The 20,356-nt window shown below is 39.2% G+C and overlaps 2 protein-coding genes and 2 gene segments (V, D, J or C); all 4 read right to left on the reverse strand.

Moving 5' to 3' along the window:
- ighd (immunoglobulin heavy constant delta) overlaps positions 1-20,356 on the reverse strand; it is a 75,968-nt gene that overhangs the window by 34,615 nt on the left and 20,997 nt on the right. The window lies entirely within an intron of this gene.
- On the reverse strand, positions 2,958-16,607 carry LOC134011408 (immunoglobulin gamma-1 heavy chain-like). The gene is made up of 9 exons (XM_062451027.1): positions 16,550-16,607; positions 16,157-16,465; positions 6,143-6,208; positions 5,184-5,489; positions 4,756-5,034; positions 4,564-4,605; positions 4,039-4,365; positions 3,211-3,359; positions 2,958-3,031 (listed from the first exon to the last, which is right to left on the reverse strand). The coding sequence occupies exons 1-9, from the start codon at positions 16,590-16,592 to the stop codon at positions 3,023-3,025; spliced, it is 1,530 nt and encodes a 509-aa protein (XP_062307011.1). The 5' UTR covers positions 16,593-16,607; the 3' UTR covers positions 2,958-3,022.
- Positions 8,648-9,303, reverse strand: LOC134011341 (immunoglobulin heavy variable 4-38-2-like). The segment is given in 2 exon segments: positions 8,648-8,995; positions 9,110-9,303. Coding segments are annotated over 2 exon segments (366 nt in total).
- On the reverse strand, positions 12,650-13,332 carry LOC134011401 (immunoglobulin heavy variable 4-38-2-like). The segment is given in 2 exon segments: positions 12,650-13,135; positions 13,287-13,332. Coding segments are annotated over 2 exon segments (417 nt in total).

The following is a 20,356-nucleotide window of genomic DNA, read 5'->3' on the forward strand; positions in this document are numbered from 1 at the left end:
GAGAGACAGAGAACATGGTCGATGCTGTTGAAGATGAACTGGAGAGAGCTGGTCTTCTCTACTCCTACTGAGCGATGGAGAGACAGATTCACTCTTTATACTGTATACAGAGAAGGGGAGGAGTGTTGGCTACTTTGCATCCATAGGACTTCTTAAATTCTGGACAAGAGTCGATGAAGAAACTTCTCTGAAAATCTGAAGTATTGCCTGGAACCAGAGCAGCAAAATAATATGTTTACTGAAAATACTTTACAGCTGCTCTCAGTCTCCTGAGAACTGCTTTTAATGTTGGCATACTAAACATTTGGTGTTACTTTGTAGATATTACAATACATTTGGCAATGATAGCAAATGCTGTTGGACTTTAAAAGCAGTGTATATGGTGTGGCAGGGGAATATTTTGAGTTCTGATATTGGGCTTGTTTTATTGTCCATTTGGCTGGTTTTGGGCTAGTTTTGATTGGCCATTGGACTGGTTTTGTCACACAGACCTGGCAACCCTGTTGGGGACTGTTTGTATGTCTTGGTGAACGTGTTGTGAGCCCCAGGTTAGAGGAATTTTCTTTCTTTTGTTTTGTTCATTGTCTTCCCCGTAGTCACCCCCGTTATTGGTCAAGCCATAACATCCTGTAAGCTTTGGGAAGCCGGTCTCTATAGTATAACTTCACTGAGTGACTAGTGTTGCAGTGCTGTGTTGCCCGTAGCAATTATCCGAGTGTTTCACCCGAACTTGAAGTTTGCAATGGGTGTAAGGGTTGCGTGCACTTTTATTCACTTGTGGTATCGAAACCGTAGCTTTCATCCTCTTTGGCTTGACTGATCTTAACTTGTGGCCGTGAAGATTCCCACCTTTAATGTATTTATTGACCAGCCTGTACGACCTCCAATATATGAAATAAAGACTGTAATTCTGTATTTTTCTAACTTACACTCATTGGGGCAGAGTTCCCCTTGCTCTACAGTACACTATTCTATCAGTTAGCTCAAGGGGTGGCGTAGTCAGCTGTACTGTAGGGGGCACTACATGTGGGACAAGTTATCCCTTCTCAGTGTGAGAAATACAAGGGGTTGTGTGAGAGCGTGAGAAATGGCTGAAATGCGTGAGTCTCACGGCGAATGCCTGAGACTTGAGTGCCCATTCTAACCGTTAGACGATAAATGGAATCTGAGCTGGACCTGTCTACAAGGCAACGTCTCTTTTTTACCACTAGAGGATAGTGTTTACCTGCTACATGGTGTAATTGTATTGATCAGCTGGCAGCCAAGGATAATGAGCCAACGCAGCCATGTCTATCTCCTTCCTGTCATGTGTGCTTGGGAAGTTTAAGGTTAGTTGGTTTTAGTTTCTAGCCTAATGCTTAAGTGTGTGAGAAGGAACTGCATAGGCACCGGTGGTAGCTGGTGTAGCCCCCCCCTCCCACACACACCCATTATTTTAGCTAAAAGTTTCTATAAGAGAGCTACAAAATGCCCCCTTGTGGAAACCAAATGACAACCCATCCGATTAATTCTGGAGACACTGCTTTTTGCACTGCACAATACAATCTTGTACCATTTGTATTTTTTGTAATATTTGTATTTTTATATTGTAAATTACTGCACCTTATATTTTATTGTATAGTTTATTTTAATCTAATTCCACTTAGTATTGCTAGTTATGTACCCTTAGTATAGTTAGTCCTCATATTTAAATTTGATTCCTATATGTTTAATGTTTGCACCTTCCTGCCAAAGCAAATTCCTTGTCTGTACAAACTTTCATGGCGAATAAAACCCATTCTGAGACGAGCCTGGTGCCTATAACCAATCAGTTGTCCAACAGTTCAAAATGTGGAACTGGGTGTGAATAGATGAGTACGAAGTTGAGATGGAAGTTCGCTGACAGAGATCCCCGATTCGAGAGGCATTTTACATTTTCATGCAGCCAAATATTCTTTCTTTTGTACAACTTGGGATGCGTTGACAGCATTGACTGAATGGTTATTGTCTCAGACAGAGGCGTTGGTTTGTTTTAAAATGTGGATGGGACCGCTTTTTGGATGGGGCTTTTACATTTTGGATGCGGCCCTACAACCTGCTTGCGAAACACGAGGTTAACTCACTGACATCCACTGTATTACCTTGGCCCAGTAGGCCTACTTATTCTTGAGACATGGGCTGGGACAAAACACGTCCAACAATCGTAACTGCCTTTAGGTTAAACATTTTTAAATTGTGAGGGATTAATAATAGATTTATCACATTTCCCCCTTCAATTTCATTTATTAATTATTATATAAAATCTAAAGAAATTAGATGCCGATTGAATAATACTGAATAAGGCATTATCTGCTCATTGACGCTCTGGATAAGAGCGTCTGTTAAATGTAAATGTCATTGCAAGGGAGTTTATTTGTGGACCTGACAGTTTCTAGACAGTTTCAGTGCCGCAGGTGCAGCCACAAGGGAACAGCAAAGGGGAAGCTGCACTCACAGAACTCTATTATTAGACAACCTAGAAACCATCACAGAATGACTTAACAGCCCTGCTGCTGTACATTCTGTACATTTGCATTTGTCTAATCTAAATATATAATACCATACGTACATGTCAAATATTTTAGTTAATACAAATTATTAATAAAAGCAAACAATTGTATTTTTCCACTTGATGTCGAAGAGGAATTAAAGGAGAAACATGTTCTGAAGCTTTCTTTCTGGTTTATTATATATTTGATTAGAGTGAAGTGACAAGGCATAGAATATTGCGCTGCTTAAATCAAGATTGTTTTAAAGCATCAAAAGAAGAAAGGCATCAAAGAATTGCACACATAGATGGTGAAGCAAACATCTCTTACAAATAAAAAAAAGTTATCATCCAGTTGTATACACAGATGACATTCAGTAAAGTGCTCCATTCTGCCAGCAACACACGTAAAAACATAACATAAAAACCTCATGTTGATATATTGCATTATGTACTGTACATCGAGTGATAAAAGACTGATATCCTGGACAGTGCACATGACCATCCCCTCCAAATTCACTTCATCTGGAAAATAAATACAAACTCCATTTAGCCATACTGTACCAGAAAGATGCTAAGCAGGTGATCTGATTGAGTTGATTAAGAATCAAAGATCATTATACAAATAAATATGAAATCCACAAAACTGTATTTCAATTAGAATGTAGTGTTCAGTTAAACATTGTCAGTAAATGTAGCAGTACCTTGGCAAGACTGAATAGCATACTGTAAGTGAAGGAGAGGAGGAAGAGAAAGATGAAGGTGGAGGTAGTGGACCAGAGGCTCTTGAATTCATCATCTTCATCCCCTTCTTCTCTGCAGCTTAGTGCAAAGCCTGTCTCGGGTTCTGGAGCTAATGATCAAAACAGGGACAGAGAGAGGTCACGAGGAGAGTTCATATACTGGGTAAACATTGTTTGTGTGTGTATGTGCAATTGCTTCCTTTCATGTAAAGATGTGACATTTATTTTTGCAACAGCAGTAGCTATTCACTCATCAACATAAACTGTGCTACTGTACATAATAAAGTATTGACAGAAAAGCAATTTTCTAGTATTCTTAGTATTTCTGTTGCATTGATTAAGATGCTTTGCAATAGGATGACCAACTGTTTTAATAACTGTCAATTTGATTTACTTTAGATTATCTGCTCTGGGCAGTTTTTTTTTAGTTTTTTTTTTTTTTATACAGTATTGTCATAGTCATTGCAGCATGGACTAGATCAGACATAATCACTGTGATTGACATGAAACAAAACAATGTATTATGCAGAAACATTTATTAAAAAGCACATGCAACAAAGACCCAAAACATCAACTTACTGACACCATATAAAGCCAATATCACACACAATAAACATAACAATGATAGTATTAACTTTTGGTTAACAAAGACTGTAAAAGACACAAATGGTGACTAGATTGTGACAACATAAGTAGCTTCACAGGACAGAAACACATGCAGACACATACTTCACGTTAGAACATTCAACCTCATAAAAATGGTATTATCTTATTTTTCACAAGAGTTACCCTGAGCTTTGGACACTGTTTTCTGAATTGGGACAGAGTTGTCATCTGAGCCATTAAGGGCAGTGCAGGTCACATGCAGGTCTTCTTTTTCCCACTTATCCTTGCTTATGGTTAAAACACTGGTAACCAAATACTTGGAGCCATTAAGGATTTTCTGAGGAGGGCTGGTAATTCCATCCTGGTATTTTCCTTCGTTCTCCTTCCACTTGATTTGGTAGTCACATGGAGAAGAGCTGGTCATCAGGCAAGCCAGAGTCACGTCCTTTTGATTCGATTTCTGCTCTTCCTCTGAGGGGAGGTTGACAGAAACTGTAGGAAGTTCTCCACCTGATAATGACATTGTTGTTAGGACCGTCTTTAACTCAGGGTTGCCATTAAGCTTGGATGGCAGCCCTCCAAAATGTTTTTAGCAGTTGATTATTAGTCATTTAAGTTTGCTGGTGCTGGCCATAGTGTTGTGCATAGTGTTTCAAATTCAGTTTGGTAGTAGGTGAGATGGCATACTTCCTGCTTTTGGAGACTTACCACGTGTTGAGGAGTCTCCATTTTTAAGAGAGGGGCAGTGAACTTTTTACAGGGAAAAAAGTAACATTCCATGTTAATATCAAGGTGATAAACATACAACAAGGTAAATAATGATGTGTGGGTGAGAACATTTGTGAAGGTACAGTACATTGGGTGAGTGACTTTACTGAAGACTACATCATTAAAGTGTACCATTAGTGATCTTCTCAGTAATGGTTTTTCCATAGTGGTCAACTTCACAAGTGTATTCGGGCTTGTTCTTCCAGTCTCTCACATCGACCTTCAGGAAACTGTTGGCAGAGTAGCGCCCGAGCTTCTTTACTCCAGGCCATGTTGTCCCATCAACAACATTGTTGTTATGCTTCCACTTGACTGTGAAGTTGTCTGGAGCAAAACCTTCGATCATACACACCAAGTATTGGGTGCTTCCACTTGATACGGCCATCAAAGTCACTGTGGGAGACTTGACCACTAAACAAGAGAAAGTAGCAATGAAATTGGCCATTTTGTTAATTCCTAACGCATAGAACTATAATATGATAATACATAAGATCGTTTGGGGAATAAATAAAATGATTGGGACCATTTTACATGTAATCAAAAATAAACAAAAACCTTACCTATTTTATCGATGGTGATGGTGGATGATTTGCTACCACCTAGATTCTCTACGGCACATTGGACAGTCTTGGTGTTGTCCCAGGTGTTCTGTAGGATGCGAACATGACTAACTCCCATGTACTTTCCTTCACTCTGGACAGCGGGGTATTGAACAAAGTCCGTCAGGTCACTTCCTCCACTTGTCCATTTGAATGTCACAGTGCTCGGACTAAAGCCCGTAGCAAGACAGCCAAGAATGTATTCGTTACTGACTTTGTCTCCACATTGCCTGAATGTAAGTAGGGAGGATGGGGCCATTTGCACATCTGCAATATGAGTGAAATATTATCAGCCTTTTTTTCCACTCTCATTGGTTGGTCAACAAATGAAAACCAACAGTGTTCCCAAGTGTTCACACCTTTAAGTATATCTACATAATGTAGTTTTAAAAGTCACATAATGTTTTTCTGGGGATTTTACTTGATGCTTCACATTGTAATTATACAAGTAACTATAACAAGTAAATATAACATGTAACTGACATAACGCCATCAATCCAGCTAGCAAAGCTCAAGTAGAAAAAACATTTTACAAAGAACTATGAACTTGGTGGTAATTTTTAGAAATAGTACTGTGCACCTTAACATTCAGTACTGATAATGTACAATTGTTACGCCCCAACTTTAGTGGCAAAGTGACAAAGAACACAACACATGTGGCCGTAACAACAATATTATACAAATAATAGCACTGCTGTAACTTATTTTTAAAGTATTCCTGCACATGTTCTACGAATATGACAAACATCAAGAACAAACCACTTCTGCTTTATTCCACAGGATGTGAAAACCTAGAAATGTTTAAAATGCTGTATAATTTAGGGAATTGTTTTGCTGAACAAAATCTATTTGGTCAACAGGTTATGGCATAAATAATTGTAAGATTATTCTATTGAAAAACGAGTTGAGAGTGAACTTACCACTTGAAACGGTGACTTGAGTCCCTTTACCCCAGTAGTCAAAAGCATCACAGTGCTCTGTCTCCACTCACTGCCTGTGCAAAAACCTTCCACACATAAAATCAGTCCTATAACTCATGCAAAATATGGAAATCCAAATAATTCCAAGATATGATCCCTACATTTCCAGACAATTAATTGTAAGGATAAATATTCTAAAATGAATGATTGTTCTAATAAACTTGTTTTTTTCATGTTTAAAGAACACCATCAACACCTACAAATATTGTATTAAAAGTTAATTTCCTTCAGGGTATTACCCTACTAGGGTTGGTTAAATGGAGTAGTCATGTCAGTCGATTGTTTTTACATGTTCAGCTTGTATTAAATGATTGGTTTTACGCCACGGTTTTTGAACACCCATGTTTCACTGTGGCCCCCCACTCCATATCACTGTGATATACACTAGAACAAAAACACCCAACTATATCTCAGCAGAATCCTAACTGGAGTCTGCTCCTAGCAAAATAATTTCTTCTGAAACAGTGTACCTGCAACAAGTCCTTTATGTAATTAATATATTTTTTACATATGCAAATTTGTTGATATTGTTGTTTAAGCTTAAATATGTTTTGACTAGTCATAACCCTTTGATAAACAATGTAAGTTTGGTTTGACTGGAAGGTTGGTGGCTGCTGTACACCAATTCCTTTTATATTTGGTAATAGCAGTTTTGTTTGAATTTGAATTGATAATTGTTAACATTCTCAGAGGAGCACAGTTTTTGTATGGTGAAAAATCACAGTGCGTCCCATGAATCACAATGATGCACACCAGGACAAAAACCCCTCCTTCTCACCAAACAACCTCAGTGGACACAAGGACAATGTCACAGGAGATGTACAGAATACTACATGTTGTATATGTATATTGTATCTGTGTGTGGGATCAGGCACAAACAGGATGGATACAGAGAAGTTTGTGAGTGTTAATTTATGTACAATACAGGATCATTGTAATTCCCTATGTGCAGTATCTTAGTTATGGTATACTGCACTACATACCTAAATAAATCTACAGGGGCATGTGTGATCTGGATTCCAAGAGATAAGAAATCGAACTGGGTTTGAATAATTTATCTTTTAAAAGTCGCCTTGTAACAAGTTGGTACCAGGTCAATACTAATGCATAATTATTTTTACAGTACAACAAGAATGACTATTATTTTAAAAGATTCAAAACAAATGTAGAAAAAATGCTGTCCTATATTCTAGCAAAGTAACAAATGTTTCTAAAAACTAAATATTTTATTATATAATATTTAATTACCGGTATATAATATTATATTATACCATATTGCATAAAATAAAAAATATATACACAATTTGCGAATGTATTATTGTGTCAAAGTGAGCTAAAGCAGTCCCCTATAGTGATTCCACAGGGGGTAAAACATCAAATTTACAAATTACAGTATATTGTGTGCATGTATCTTTTGTCGTGGGGGAAAAGCAGAGACAGTGAGCTCTCCGATATGAATCTTTATGAATCCATAAATTACTCGATGTAGAGAACAGTTTGAGAACTAAATTCCAGTAAGTAGTATATTGATCAATCAATCGATCAATCTTTTTTTTAATTTTTTCAGCACAGTCAGGACAGAAACATGATATACAGTGGTTTGTAAATATAACTACCAGCCGTGCACTGTAGAAGTGATGTATAATTACTAACTGCAAATTTACAGCGAACCACTCTGTATAATATTGAAAACAAAACCTGTCAAACTTTAAATCTCATAACTGTAGGGATGCATTGTAAGGAGGAATGTCCTTATTGAACTATTTTTGCTTCTCAGTGGACCTCATGTCCAAATCAAATGTTATTTGTATAGCCCTTTTCCAAGCAATGTCAGAATGCCTTCACGTACTTCCATAGAACTGCCCCTTAGCAAACTTAAAACCTCAAGGAAGACAAGGAAAAGTCCATGGAAAAGTTCAGCTTTCTATGCAAGTACAAATCATTTGTTTATCATTAAAAAAAGATTGGTGGCATATATTGATTGTACAAATTGTTCTTAAGCATGGTCGTTAGTACCTTTGAATGATACTGTTTCAAATGTTATCGTTTAAAAAATGAGGTGAATCAGAAGTAAAAAAAAGAAAGAATGAAAGTAAGCACGTTGAGTAGCGCTAAGGTACAGTAGATAAGCAAAGTCCATTACCTCTGTTTTAATGTACCTGTTACTGTATTACCTGAACGGTGTGGCTTACTGTTCAAAAGTATCCAGCTCAGTCATACAGTAGAAGGCAATTCTTTAGTTCTTTTGTTAAGAGTCTTATTTTTGACTGCTCTATTCTCCATGACTCAGAGAGACTCACTTGGACTCACACACAGAGACTGTTCATAGGGAGTAGTAGCAGGTATGTGAAGAGGTGCTGAATGTGTAATGAGTATTTATGCATAGAGGAAGCACATTCAAATAAGTTTGCTTCAGGATCAGACATGTTCTTTCCCAAGTCATGTGGGAACAGTTTTTGTACAAATTTACTGTTGTTTTCAATTACAGTGCATGTCGGGCACAGTAATACACAGCTGTGTCTTCAGTCTGTAGACTCTGTCCTGTTAAAGTCAGAGTGCGACTGGAACCGTCTGCTGTTAAACTAAACTTATTCTTTAGGGAGTCTTTGTTGAATAAGCCTCCTGTATAAATGCTCCCAATCCACTCCAGTCCTTTCCCTGCAGGCTGTCGAATCCATGCAGTCCAGTAGCCACCAGGACTAACAGAGTAGGAGACCTGACAGGTGACGGTCAGTACTTGACCTGTCTGGACAGTCATAGAGGCTGGCTGGGTGAGTTGTTGACTGTTCACACCTGACAAAAAGAAGTGATAATAAAACAATATAAAAGTAGGTAAAAGTAACACGTTTTGTTTACGTCAGTCACTTTTAAGAGCTGTTTATGCCCCCTACATTCTGAGAGACTCACAGGATGCACCTGCCAGTAGCAGCAGCAGCAGCAGCAGCAGAGAAACAGAGAACATGGTTGATGGTGTTGAAGATGAACTGGAGGGAGCTGGTCTTCTCTACTGATGGAGAGACAGTGGTCATACTCTCTTTATACTGTATACAGAGAAGGGGAGGAGTTTTGCCTACTTTGCATCCATAGCACTTCCTAAAAACTGAATAAAAACTCCCAAAATAAGAAGTACAGCACTCAAACAATTTATTACATAACATTTTTGAGTTTTGGACATTTTCCAGTAGAAACCTGTGCCACTCTCCCTCTCTTACAAACTCTCTTTCCCTTTCTGATAAAACTGTTTTATACATTTGAGCAATGGGACAGGACAAACTATGTTGATTGTATTGTGGTAAGCTCAAATGTAGAGGGATGATGATGTAGTGGGCCTTTCTCCTCTCATTAATCTCTTATGGAGATGTTTTTAGCGCAGTCACACTTCATTGTCTCTCATGTGAGATCAGTGTTGATCCATTTTTGTACAGCTTTGCAGCCTCCTGTGTCACTGTGGCTTCGAGCACAGTAATAAACAGCAGAGTCTTCAGTCTTCACCTCCAACTTCATCTGGTTCTTAGAACTGTCTTTAGTAATGATGAACTGACCCTGGAGAGACTGTGCATAGTAAGCACTACTGTCAATGTATCCAATCCACTCAAGTCCTTTCCCTGGTTTCTGCCTCATCCAGTGCATATAATAGCTACTCATAGAGAATCCAGACACAATACATGACAGAGTGACTGGGTCTCCTGGTCTCTTCACCACTGGTTCTGAGGAGGTGAGAGACTGGGTCTAAACAGCTGAAAAACAGAAAAAGAGTTGAGATGAAGGAGCTCAGCCATCAGATAAGGACAGCTCCTCTCCTCTTTCCTCCCCTGAGTCTCAGAGTCTATATCAGAGTCTGCGAGCAGTGGGAGGAGACCTAGATCTTCTTAGAAAAGGATTTGCATATTCACAGACATAAAGTGATCATTAATACCAGATGGAAGAAATAAGTCATTGGACATTGGAGCAGCACTGGTGCCCTATCACTCTTTGACAAATCCTTCATTGTTTATCCTTCATTCATGCAGGAGTGAAACGTATGTTGTGATTAGTGTACAGGTCTACATACACAGCTTTGTCTTCAGTCTTATTATGTCCCTGTACAGTCATGGTGCTGCTATAGGACTCTGTCCATGCTGAACTTATTCATCAAAGGGTCCTCCACCCACTCAAATAAGAGTTATCCACCCCAGTGTTGTCCAACTGTGGAGTAGCTACAGTATAGCATCATGAGATGTACCTAGATTAACTGACAGAATATCCAGGACCCTTACAGGTGAATCTCTGAATAATGCATGCCTTTTTAAAATAAGACCATTGATAACCTTCTGGTTAGAATGAATGTACTGTATAATTCAGCAATAGCTAGTTGATTTAGTATAGTTTAGTTTTGTTTGTGGATTGATGGTATTTTGTCCTTCTCACAGGCAGCAAAGATTATACAGAAATATGAGCAGGGTTCATAAGAATGGAAAAACTGGTTAATTAGTCCTGTATACTCATTTCATGATCATATTTGTTATGAATCATGAAAGAATTGAGTGGGTTGGTTGATGGAAGGATGACTGGCTGGAAAGGTTGAATGGATGGATGAATGAATGAATGAATGCACGGATGGATGGATGAATGAATAACTACTTAAAAAGACATAAAATCTAAATACAACTGTTACCATTATAAACACTTCACTTGGGCTTAAGTATTGATTACATGTTTTGGAACAATAAAAGCAAGCGAAATGCACCATATTTATTTCATGTTAGGATCCTTTAACAATTTCAGTGCTATAGTATTTCTTAAAAAAACATGTTCACTATAACTTCTCTCAACTCTTATGTAGATAGTGTTACACCAGGAGGCCGTGTTGTGTTTCTGTACAGCTGTACAGAGTCTGCATATATTATATCGGAGCTACTACCACAGTTTACTCTCCCAATCCACACCAGAGCTTTCCCTTGTTTCTTCCTTATCCAGGGCATATAGAAATCTGTCATTTCAAACCCAGAGTTTTCACAGACCAGTTTAACACTGTCTCCGGGTCTTTTAACTTGAGAGGGAGACTGATCAAGCCTGACATCTTCACAGCAGACACCTAAACACAAATAGAAGTGTAAAACATTTGAATTATGTATATTGTACAGACAGTGACATTTCAGTCCGATTGATAATCTCACAATGTTTACTTACTCTGTGTGAACAAAACAAGAGCTAAACTCCAGACAGTTCTCAGCTCCATGTGTAAGCAGGGATAATTCCACACGGCTCAGTGATAAGAGTAGAGCAGAGCTTTGATGTCAGTTCAAGCCTTGTAGAATGAGAGGAAGGGAGATGAGAGTATGGTTATAAGGAGTTTAAGGCAGGGATGCTTTGCATAGACCGCTCTCTAGACGTTCAAATAGGAACTATGATTATGAGATCCCCTAGACTTCTCACTATCCTGCCTCTTCATGTCTTTGAAAATAGAATGGGGCAGGATCAGGCTGACATTGTGAAGTTCAAGTATACTTTGGCCTTCACAATTAAATGGCCTTTTACTTAGATCTCTTGTGGATATGTTTTCATCACAGTCTCACCTTAGTGCCTCTTACAGTGAGATCCGTGTTGATCCGTTTTTGTACAGTTGTGAAGCCATCTGTGTAGAAGCTACTCCTGTCAAATCCAGAGATAGTGTAACATCAAATTGTTAATGAATTATTATTTTATTATTTAATTTGTTGTGTATTTTCATTCGTTTTAGGGAAATATCTCTGTAGATTAATTAAGCGGTTATTGGCTCTTCTGCCCTTTTATCATGGGTTACACAGCTTTGGGGGGGGGGGGGGGGGGGGGGATGTTGAGGCTATTCTGGATACACAGATAATAGGTTCTGTTTTGTGCTGTAATGTCGATGCTTCATATTAAAGAAAGAAAAGTTATTTTTCACTGTTCTAACACGTGTCTTATCTGTAATGTTGCCCCCACCGAAAAGATTGGAGAATTTGCTGTGATGGCTTCAGAAAGATAGGGTTACAATAGTACAGGTTAGTGTGTGTGATTTTCCAGGTTTTATGACCACTGGACTAGTTCAGACTTTATTCTGACAATGCACTTGCGGAAACAAAGTCATAAAGTCATCCATACTCTATATAGATATTCATTCATATTCATGTAGTCATGTCCTTCACATATGATGTACTGCAAAGTGTGTCTGTGTGTAGCTGAGCAGGTTGCCATAGCCACAACAACATTCATATTAATTCTTCACCTTCATTTATCCTCCTCTCTGATTCCCACCATCAAATGTAATGATAAAAAATGTATGATTTCACTCTCCTACTTTTCTATCAATGGCTGGACAACAATACTGGTGTTACTTTACAAGTAAACTAAATGATTCATTCATGTACAGTATAACAGCAAACTATGTAATTATTTATAGAAATTTCAGGTACGTCCCATTCCACAGACGGCATAACTGACTTCATAACATTCCCTGTTGTCACTCCCCAGTGTCCTCTACGTTTCTACAGTCAATGGCATTTTATTTAAAGTTTTCTTTGATTAAGATCGCCCCCTCCAGGTTTACACATATTCATCTCTATCTAGTGAGGAGAGGGTTTATGTACATGTCTGCTGTAGGTTTGTATCCATGTGGAGGGTGGCGAGCACAGTAATATACTGCTGTGTCCTCAGTCTGCAGATTCTGTCCTTTTAGAGTTACTGAGTTGCTGAGGGTGTCTCTAGAGATACTGAACTTGTTTGTTAGTGCATTATTTTTGTAGGTATCTCCGTCATCCCATATGTTGAAAATCCACTCCAGTGCTTTCCCTGCAGGTTGTCGAATCCATCCAGTTGCATAGCTGGCACTATTGTCACTGACAGAATAGCCAGACACCTTACAGGTGAGAGTCAGAATCTCTCCTGGCTTCACAACCATTGAGCCTGGCTGGCTGAGTTCAAGACCATGCACATCTGTGGAAATGAAACCCATGATCCATTATCGTACAGATAACAAGCATGAACTGATTATTACAACATACATTTAGTTTCCTCTAGGTCATTAATATAGACAGTTTTCTTCATTCCCAATGAAGTTTCCATGCCATTCTACCCAGAGACTCACAGGAAGCAGCTGCCAGCAGCAGCAGCACAGAAACAGAGAACATGGTTGATGGTGAAGATGAACTGGAGGGAACTGGTCTTCTTTACTCCTACTGAGAAACAGAGATGGACTTGATGGGAGCTGCTCTTGTCTACTCTCCTGGACTCAGAGACTCACTAGGACTCTCACATAGAGCCTGTTTATATGGGGAGGCGGAGGGGGAGAAAGTAGAGAAGGGGGAAGATTAAATTTGCATTGAGAAAAGATGAATGTGTTGGGAATAACTACAGTATATGAGACAACATCAGATAATCTGATAGAGTACTTTTTAGAATGAGAAATCTTTTTTTTTACCAGTTTTATGGTATATTTTGAATATTTTCTGTGGAACATGATCATTGTCTAGAACACCATCCTGGAATATATCTTTACAGTTATTTACCACTGTATTTCATTATGTGGTGTTGTATGTAATCTGTAATAATTTCTAGATATTTAAGGACAGTTATTCTCCACAGACAGTGTCTGTGGAGATTACTCAACATGTTCACTCCCGATTGCTCATAATTCATATGCTTATGGTTTTACATTTTATTGGAAACTAAGAGTGCCCCCTTCAGGTTGATATTCTCTATTATATTAAATCGATTTTAGAGAAAGGGGGGGTTCATGTACAGGTCTGCTATTGGTGTGTATCAGTGTGACTGACTAGTACAGTAATACACAGCTGTGTCCTCAGTCTGCAGGTTCCTCCCTTCTAGAAACACTGTGCTGCTAGAGCTGTCACCTCTGAAACTGATCTTGTTTTTAATGAATTCACAACATCACTCCCCCCATCAGTACATCCATATCCCAAATGCTACATGTTTATTCCCTCAGCGTGTCTGATCCAACGTGGACAAGTTGTCTTGTTGTTTCCAAGAGATGGTGAAAGACTCTCCTGGCTTCACAACCACAGGACCAGACTGGACAACCTCAGGGTCACTGTAAACACCTGTGTCAAATAATAAGGAAACTAATTCAGATGATGAAGAAATTGATGTCAGCCTGCTGAAATGATGGAGATGGGTTACAATTATGGAACTATCTGATTGAAAAATGAATGTCTCAGCTATTCTTTATATTATACTCTAAGTTGTATTATTGGAAATTTGATGCTAAGCTGTGACTGATTATGAACAATAGAAGTGTGGGACATTGGTTTTAAAGGAGGATGGGGAAATACCACTCAAAGGAATGCAGAGGCCTAGCTGTAAATTAGGACATACATTTATGGCCCAACTTCTGGAGCTCTTACAAGCCAAGTCTGAAGCTGTCAGACCCAGGTCAGCACTAGGTCTGTGTTGAGGGGTTTTCTATGTTTATAAAAGCCTGAGCATCCCATACCAAGTCGAAGAAAATCGATGTGTGTTCACCCAACAGGGGCCTGGACATGGTCAGATTTATGTAAGTACAGAGATGCCAACGTGGTACATCTTCTGTAATCAGAAACCCTAGTACAGGAGCCAATTGGGTGACAAAGCATAGAAATTGTCACCAACAGAACGGCACCAATAGCAAAAATGACACAAATAATGGGAAGAAAATATATAAGGGATTGTCCGGAGAGAAACGGGCAGTCTGCTCCCGGGAGCACACTCACTTTGTTTGGATAATTTTGTCACCCTGTGTCCGAATAAACCTTTGCATCAAACTCTGAGTTCCAGTGCATCTGTTGGACTTAGGATCAAACCACCTCAACACTTAGGATCATTTTCAACTCTGGGACTTAGTTTATTTTTTACGTGTCACACAGACAGGACTTTTTCTTCACTTCGAGACTTGTAATTATTTCACTAGACAAGGGAACTTACAAAATTATTTACGACACAGACTACAAATGACATGAATAAATACTATACTAGACACTCTAGCAGTACTTCTATGTTAGTTGTATCAAAAGAACCCAAAACTCACAGGATGCAGCTCTTTATAAACAGAGAAGGGGAGGAGTGTTGACTACTTTGCATCCATAGGACTAATTAAAAACTGATACAAAACAAGAGTAGATACACTGTACAGTAAGTCAGCAGCTGCACTATGACCAGTACAGCAATGTAACATGTACAGAAATGTAATTTCATATAAGCTACTGATGAAACACTGTATTTCATTATCTAATAGTAATAATGTAAAACGTGGGATATTTTTCCTTTTTATATTACGATAGGTGTTTTTAAATGACTCTTTATCACAGAGGAAAGATCATATGGCATGTGATTCAGGTTGATAAGAATTGTAAAACAGGTTTATTTGTTCTGTATACATTTCATTATATACATATTGTAACATAATATAAAAGGCATGAGTGGATGAGTTGATGGAAGGATGACTGGCTGGATAGATATTTAGGATATGTTTTCTTTTGCCACCTGTAACCAATATCTAGACTTCATTTGAGCTGAAGTATTGTACATAGGTTTTACATCCATAAAAGCAAATGTCCATCTGTACAAGTGCCATCAAATGATGTGGGGTCAATCCTCAACAATTTTCAACCGCAAACGTGGCTTTTACATTACATTTTACAGACACACCATTTCTCTCCATCTATTTTGAAACAGCTATGTACTGTAGCATTATCAGCATAATTGGACATTGGATATGTCATCTATAAATATATATGGAGGAGCAGGACATGGCTGAATTGGACGAGTTTAGTTCAATAGGACACAAGGAATTCTGCTGTTATATTAGTGGTATACTCAAATGTAGAGGGATGATAATGTGGAGGGCCTTTCTCCTCTCATATCTGTCTTGTGGGAGATATATTTTGCAGTCACACCTCATAGTCTCTCATGTGAGATCAGTGTTCATCAGTTTTTGTACAGCTCTGCAGCCTCTTGTGTCACTGTGGTCTCTAGCACAATAATAAACGGCAGAGTCTTCAGTCTTCAGGCTGTTCATCTGGAGATACACCTGGTTCTTGTTGTTGTCCCTGGAGATGGTGAACCGACCCTGGACTGACTGGGAGTAGTAGATTCTGTCACTATCATTCTCAATGATCGCAACAAAATCCAGCCCCTTCCCAGGAGTCTGTCTGATCCAAGCCATCCAGTAGCTACTCATGTCAAGATTTGAAGCTGTGCAGGTCAGTTTGTGGTATTCTCCAGGCTTCTTAACCACTGGTTCAGACTCAGTCAGTGTCTGACCCTGAACACCTGTGGAGACAAAGTCATGAAGTCTCACATCAATTCTCTAGCTTGTAAAGGAGACAATTCAACAATAAGAGTGCATCTACTTACCTAGTAGATAGACAGACAACAGAAGTAGTTTGGTCAGAGTCATGGTTACAGGCTGCTCTGTATGTTCTCAACACTGCTCTTACGTGATCAATGACAGATTTATATGAGAGAGAGAGAGAGAGAGAGAGAGAGAGAGAGAGAGAGAGAGAGAGAGAGAGAGAGAGAGAGAGAGAGAGAGAGAGAGAGAGAGAGAGAGAGAGAGAGAGAAAGTTTGCATAAGCTCCACCTCTTCGTGTGAGCATGTCATGTAGTGTTCAATAATCCTACACTGATGGATTGTCTATCTGAGCAGGTTGCCATAACCATGACAACATACATACATGCATGTGTTTAACCTCCAGTGATCTGGGTCGGTGTTCCGTCTCTACCTGTTGATTCTATCATCATCAATTTATGAAATATATACCATCGGATTCATACTGTCAGAACCAAAAGTAGAAACATTTTCTCTTGGAGGAGTCTGTAAACCTTCCTTTCAGTACACTGATACATTAAAACTTGACACATGAATCATTCATGTATGACAGCATGTTTCACTTTGTTTGGTTTACAGTGTATGGTGTTAATGTAATTGATCGTCTATCATGTAATGTATCACCATTTTGAAAGGTTTGGAGTAGAGTCACTCTCTACGTATTGCGTCCGACTGATTTCATAACAGCTGACTTATTCACTCCCTGTTGTCTTTGGTATTCATAGTTCTATGCTCTGTATTTTATTTGGAGGCTAAGATCGCTCCCTCTAGGTTGGTACATATTCATCTCTATCTAATGAGGAGTGTTTATGTACAGGTCTGCTGTTGCTTTGGATCAATGTGGTAGCGAGCACAGTAAAACTGCTGTGTCGTCAGTCTGCAAACTCTGTCCTTTCAGAGTCACTGTGCTGCTGGAGGTGTCTCTGGTGATGCTGAACTTGCTGCTGAATTTGCTGCCATAATATGTTTTACCATCAGAACAAACATATCCAATCCACTCTGGTTCTTTTCCTGCAAGCTGCCTGTTCCAAGCTGTACAGCAGCAGGTACTGGTTAGAGAATACCCAGAGACCTGACAGGAGAGGGTCAAAGGTTGTCCAGGCTGCAGGGTCAGAGAGCCTGGCTGACTCAGTTCTATCTGACAGAAGACACCTGCAAAGTAACATGGTTAGATACTTTCACAAAGCAAGGCACATATGAAAAAATTACACAAAGACACATTACAATGGAATATTTGTACTTTGTATGTATTTTGCAGCCTGGTTTATTATTTGTCAACTTATAACTCACAGGAAGCAGCTGCAAGCAGCAGCAGTAGAGAGACAGAGAACATGGTCGATGCTGTTGAAGATGAACTAGAGAGAGCTGGTCTTCTCTACTCCTACTGAGCGATGGAGAGACAGATTCACTCTTTATACTGTATACAGAGAAGGGGAGGAGTGTTGGCTACTTTGCATCCATAGGACTTCTTAAATTCTGGACAAGAGTCGATGAAGAAACTTCTCCGAAAATCTGAAGTATTGCCTGGAACCAGAGCAGCAAAATAATATGTTTACTGAAAATACTTTACAGAAGAAATTTATTACATAACATTTTTGAATATTTTACATTTTCCAGAAGAAAGCCGTGCCTCTCTGTCTCTCCCTCTCTTACAAATAAATCTCTGATGAAAGAAAAAGAAAATTTGAGCAATGGGACAGGACAAATGATTTTTATTTTATTGTGGTAAGCTCAAATGTAGAGGGACGATGATGTAGTGGGACTTTCTCCACTCATTACTCTCTTGTGGAGATGTTTTTTAGCGCAGTCACACTTTATTGTGTTTCATGTGAGATCAGTGTTGATCAGTTTTTGTACAGCTTTGCAGCCTCCTGTGTCACTGTGGTCTCGAGCACAGTAATAAACAGCAGAGTCTTCAGTCTTCAGGCTCTTCACCTCCAACTTCATCTGGTTCTTAGAGCTGTCTTTAGAAATGATGGACTGACCCTGGAGAGACTGTGCATAGTAAGCACTAGTGCCACCGTCAATGTATCCAATCCACTCTAGTCCTTTTCCTGGTTTCTGCCTTATCCAGTGCATATAATAGCTACTCATAGAGAATCCAGACACAATACATGACAGAGTGACTGGGTCTCCTGGTCTCTTCACCACTGGTTCTGAGGAGGTGAGAGACTGGGTCTGAACAGCTGAAAAACAGAAAAAGAGTTGAGATGAAGGAGCTCAGCCATCAGATAAGGACAGCTCTTCTCCTCTTTCCTCCCCTGGACAGAGACACCTCTGTTTCTTACTCACCTGGAATTAGAACCAGGAGAAACACATATTCTAGAACTCTCATGATGGAGACGTTCTCGGGTTCTGTCCACGGAGGAGGAAGGCAGGTGTGTTCTGGGAGTGGTGTCTGTGGAGACTGAGGGGGGAGTCTGTGGAGTCTGGTTATATCAGAGTCAAACAGCAGTGGGAGGAGACCTGGATCTTCTTAGAAAAGGATTTGCATATTCACAGACATAAAGTGATCATTAATACCAGAGGGAAGAAATAAGTCATTGGACATTGGAGCAGCACTGGTGCACTCTCACTCTTTGACAAATCCTTCATTGTTTATCCTTCATTCATGCAGGAGTGACACGTATGTTGTGATTAGTGTACAGGTCTACATACACAGCTTTGTCTTCAGTCTTATTATGTCCCTGTACAGTCATGGTGCGGCTATAGGACTCTGTCCATGCTGAACTTATTCATCAAAGGGTCCTCCACCCACTCAAATATGAGTTATCCACCCCAGTGTTGTCCAACTGTGGAGTAGCTACAGTATAGCATCATGAGATGTACCTAGATTAACTGACAGAATATCCAGGACCCTTACAGGTGAATCTCTTAATAATGCATACTTTTTTTAAATAAGACCATTAATAACCTTCTGGTTAGAATGAATGTACTGTATAATTCAGCAATAGCTAGTTGATTTAGTATAGTTTAGTTTTGTTTGTGGATTGATGGTGTTTTGTCCTTCTCACAGGCAGCAGAGATTATACAGAAATATGAGCAGGGTTCATAAGAATGGAAAAACTGGTTAATTAGTCCTGTATACTCATTTCATGATCATATTTGTTATGAATCATGAAAGAATTGAGTGGGTTGGTTGATGGAAGGATGACTGGCTGGAAAGGTTGAATGGATGGAGGGATGGAAGGATGAATGAATGCACGGATGGATAGATTAATCAATAACTACCAAAAAAGACAGAATTTAAATACAACTGTTACCATTATAACCACTTTATTTGGGCTGAAGTATATTGATGACATGTTTTAGAAACATAAAAGCAAACGAAATACACCATATTTATTTCACGTTAGGATCCTTTAACAATTTCAGTGCTATAGTATTTGTTAAAAAAACATGTTCACTATAACTTCTCTCAACTCTTATGTAGATACAGTGTTACACCAGGAGGCCATGTTGTGTTTCTGTACAGCTGCTTCACCATCTCCTGTCACTGTGTCTGTCGAGCACAGTAGTAAACAGCAGAGTCCTCTACTGTCAGACTCCTGGCCTCAAAGTATTGTGTGCTGGTGGAGACATCCTCAGTCAGGGTGAAGTGATCTTTAAAAGAGTCTGCATATATTATATCAGAGCTACTACCACAGTTTACTCTCCCAATCCATTCCAGAGCTTTCCCTGGTTTCTGCCTTATCCAGTGCATCAAGAAACTTGTCATTTTAAACCCAGAGGTTCGACAGACCAGTTTAACAGTGTCTCCAGGTCTTTTAACTTGAGAGGGAGACTGATCAAGCCTGACATCTTCACAGCAGACACCTAAACACAAATAGAAG

This window comes from Osmerus eperlanus, chromosome 2 (genome assembly GCF_963692335.1).
Source record: "Osmerus eperlanus chromosome 2, fOsmEpe2.1, whole genome shotgun sequence".
Taxonomy (NCBI): Eukaryota; Metazoa; Chordata; class Actinopteri; order Osmeriformes; family Osmeridae; genus Osmerus; species Osmerus eperlanus.

Bases quoted from the DNA above. Each gene is read 5' to 3' on its own strand.
- LOC134011408 (XM_062451027.1), bottom strand. From the start codon at position 16,592: ATGACTCTGACCAAACTACTTCTGTTGTCTGTCTATCTACTAG. The intron at 4,606-4,755 runs GTACACTTTAAT...CCCTGTAAAAAG, and splicing joins TACTGAGAAGATCACTAATG to TTCACTGCCCCTCTCTTAAA. The intron at 4,366-4,563 runs GTAAGTCTCCAA...TGTCATTATCAG, and splicing joins TGGAGACTCCTCAACACGTG to GTGGAGAACTTCCTACAGTT.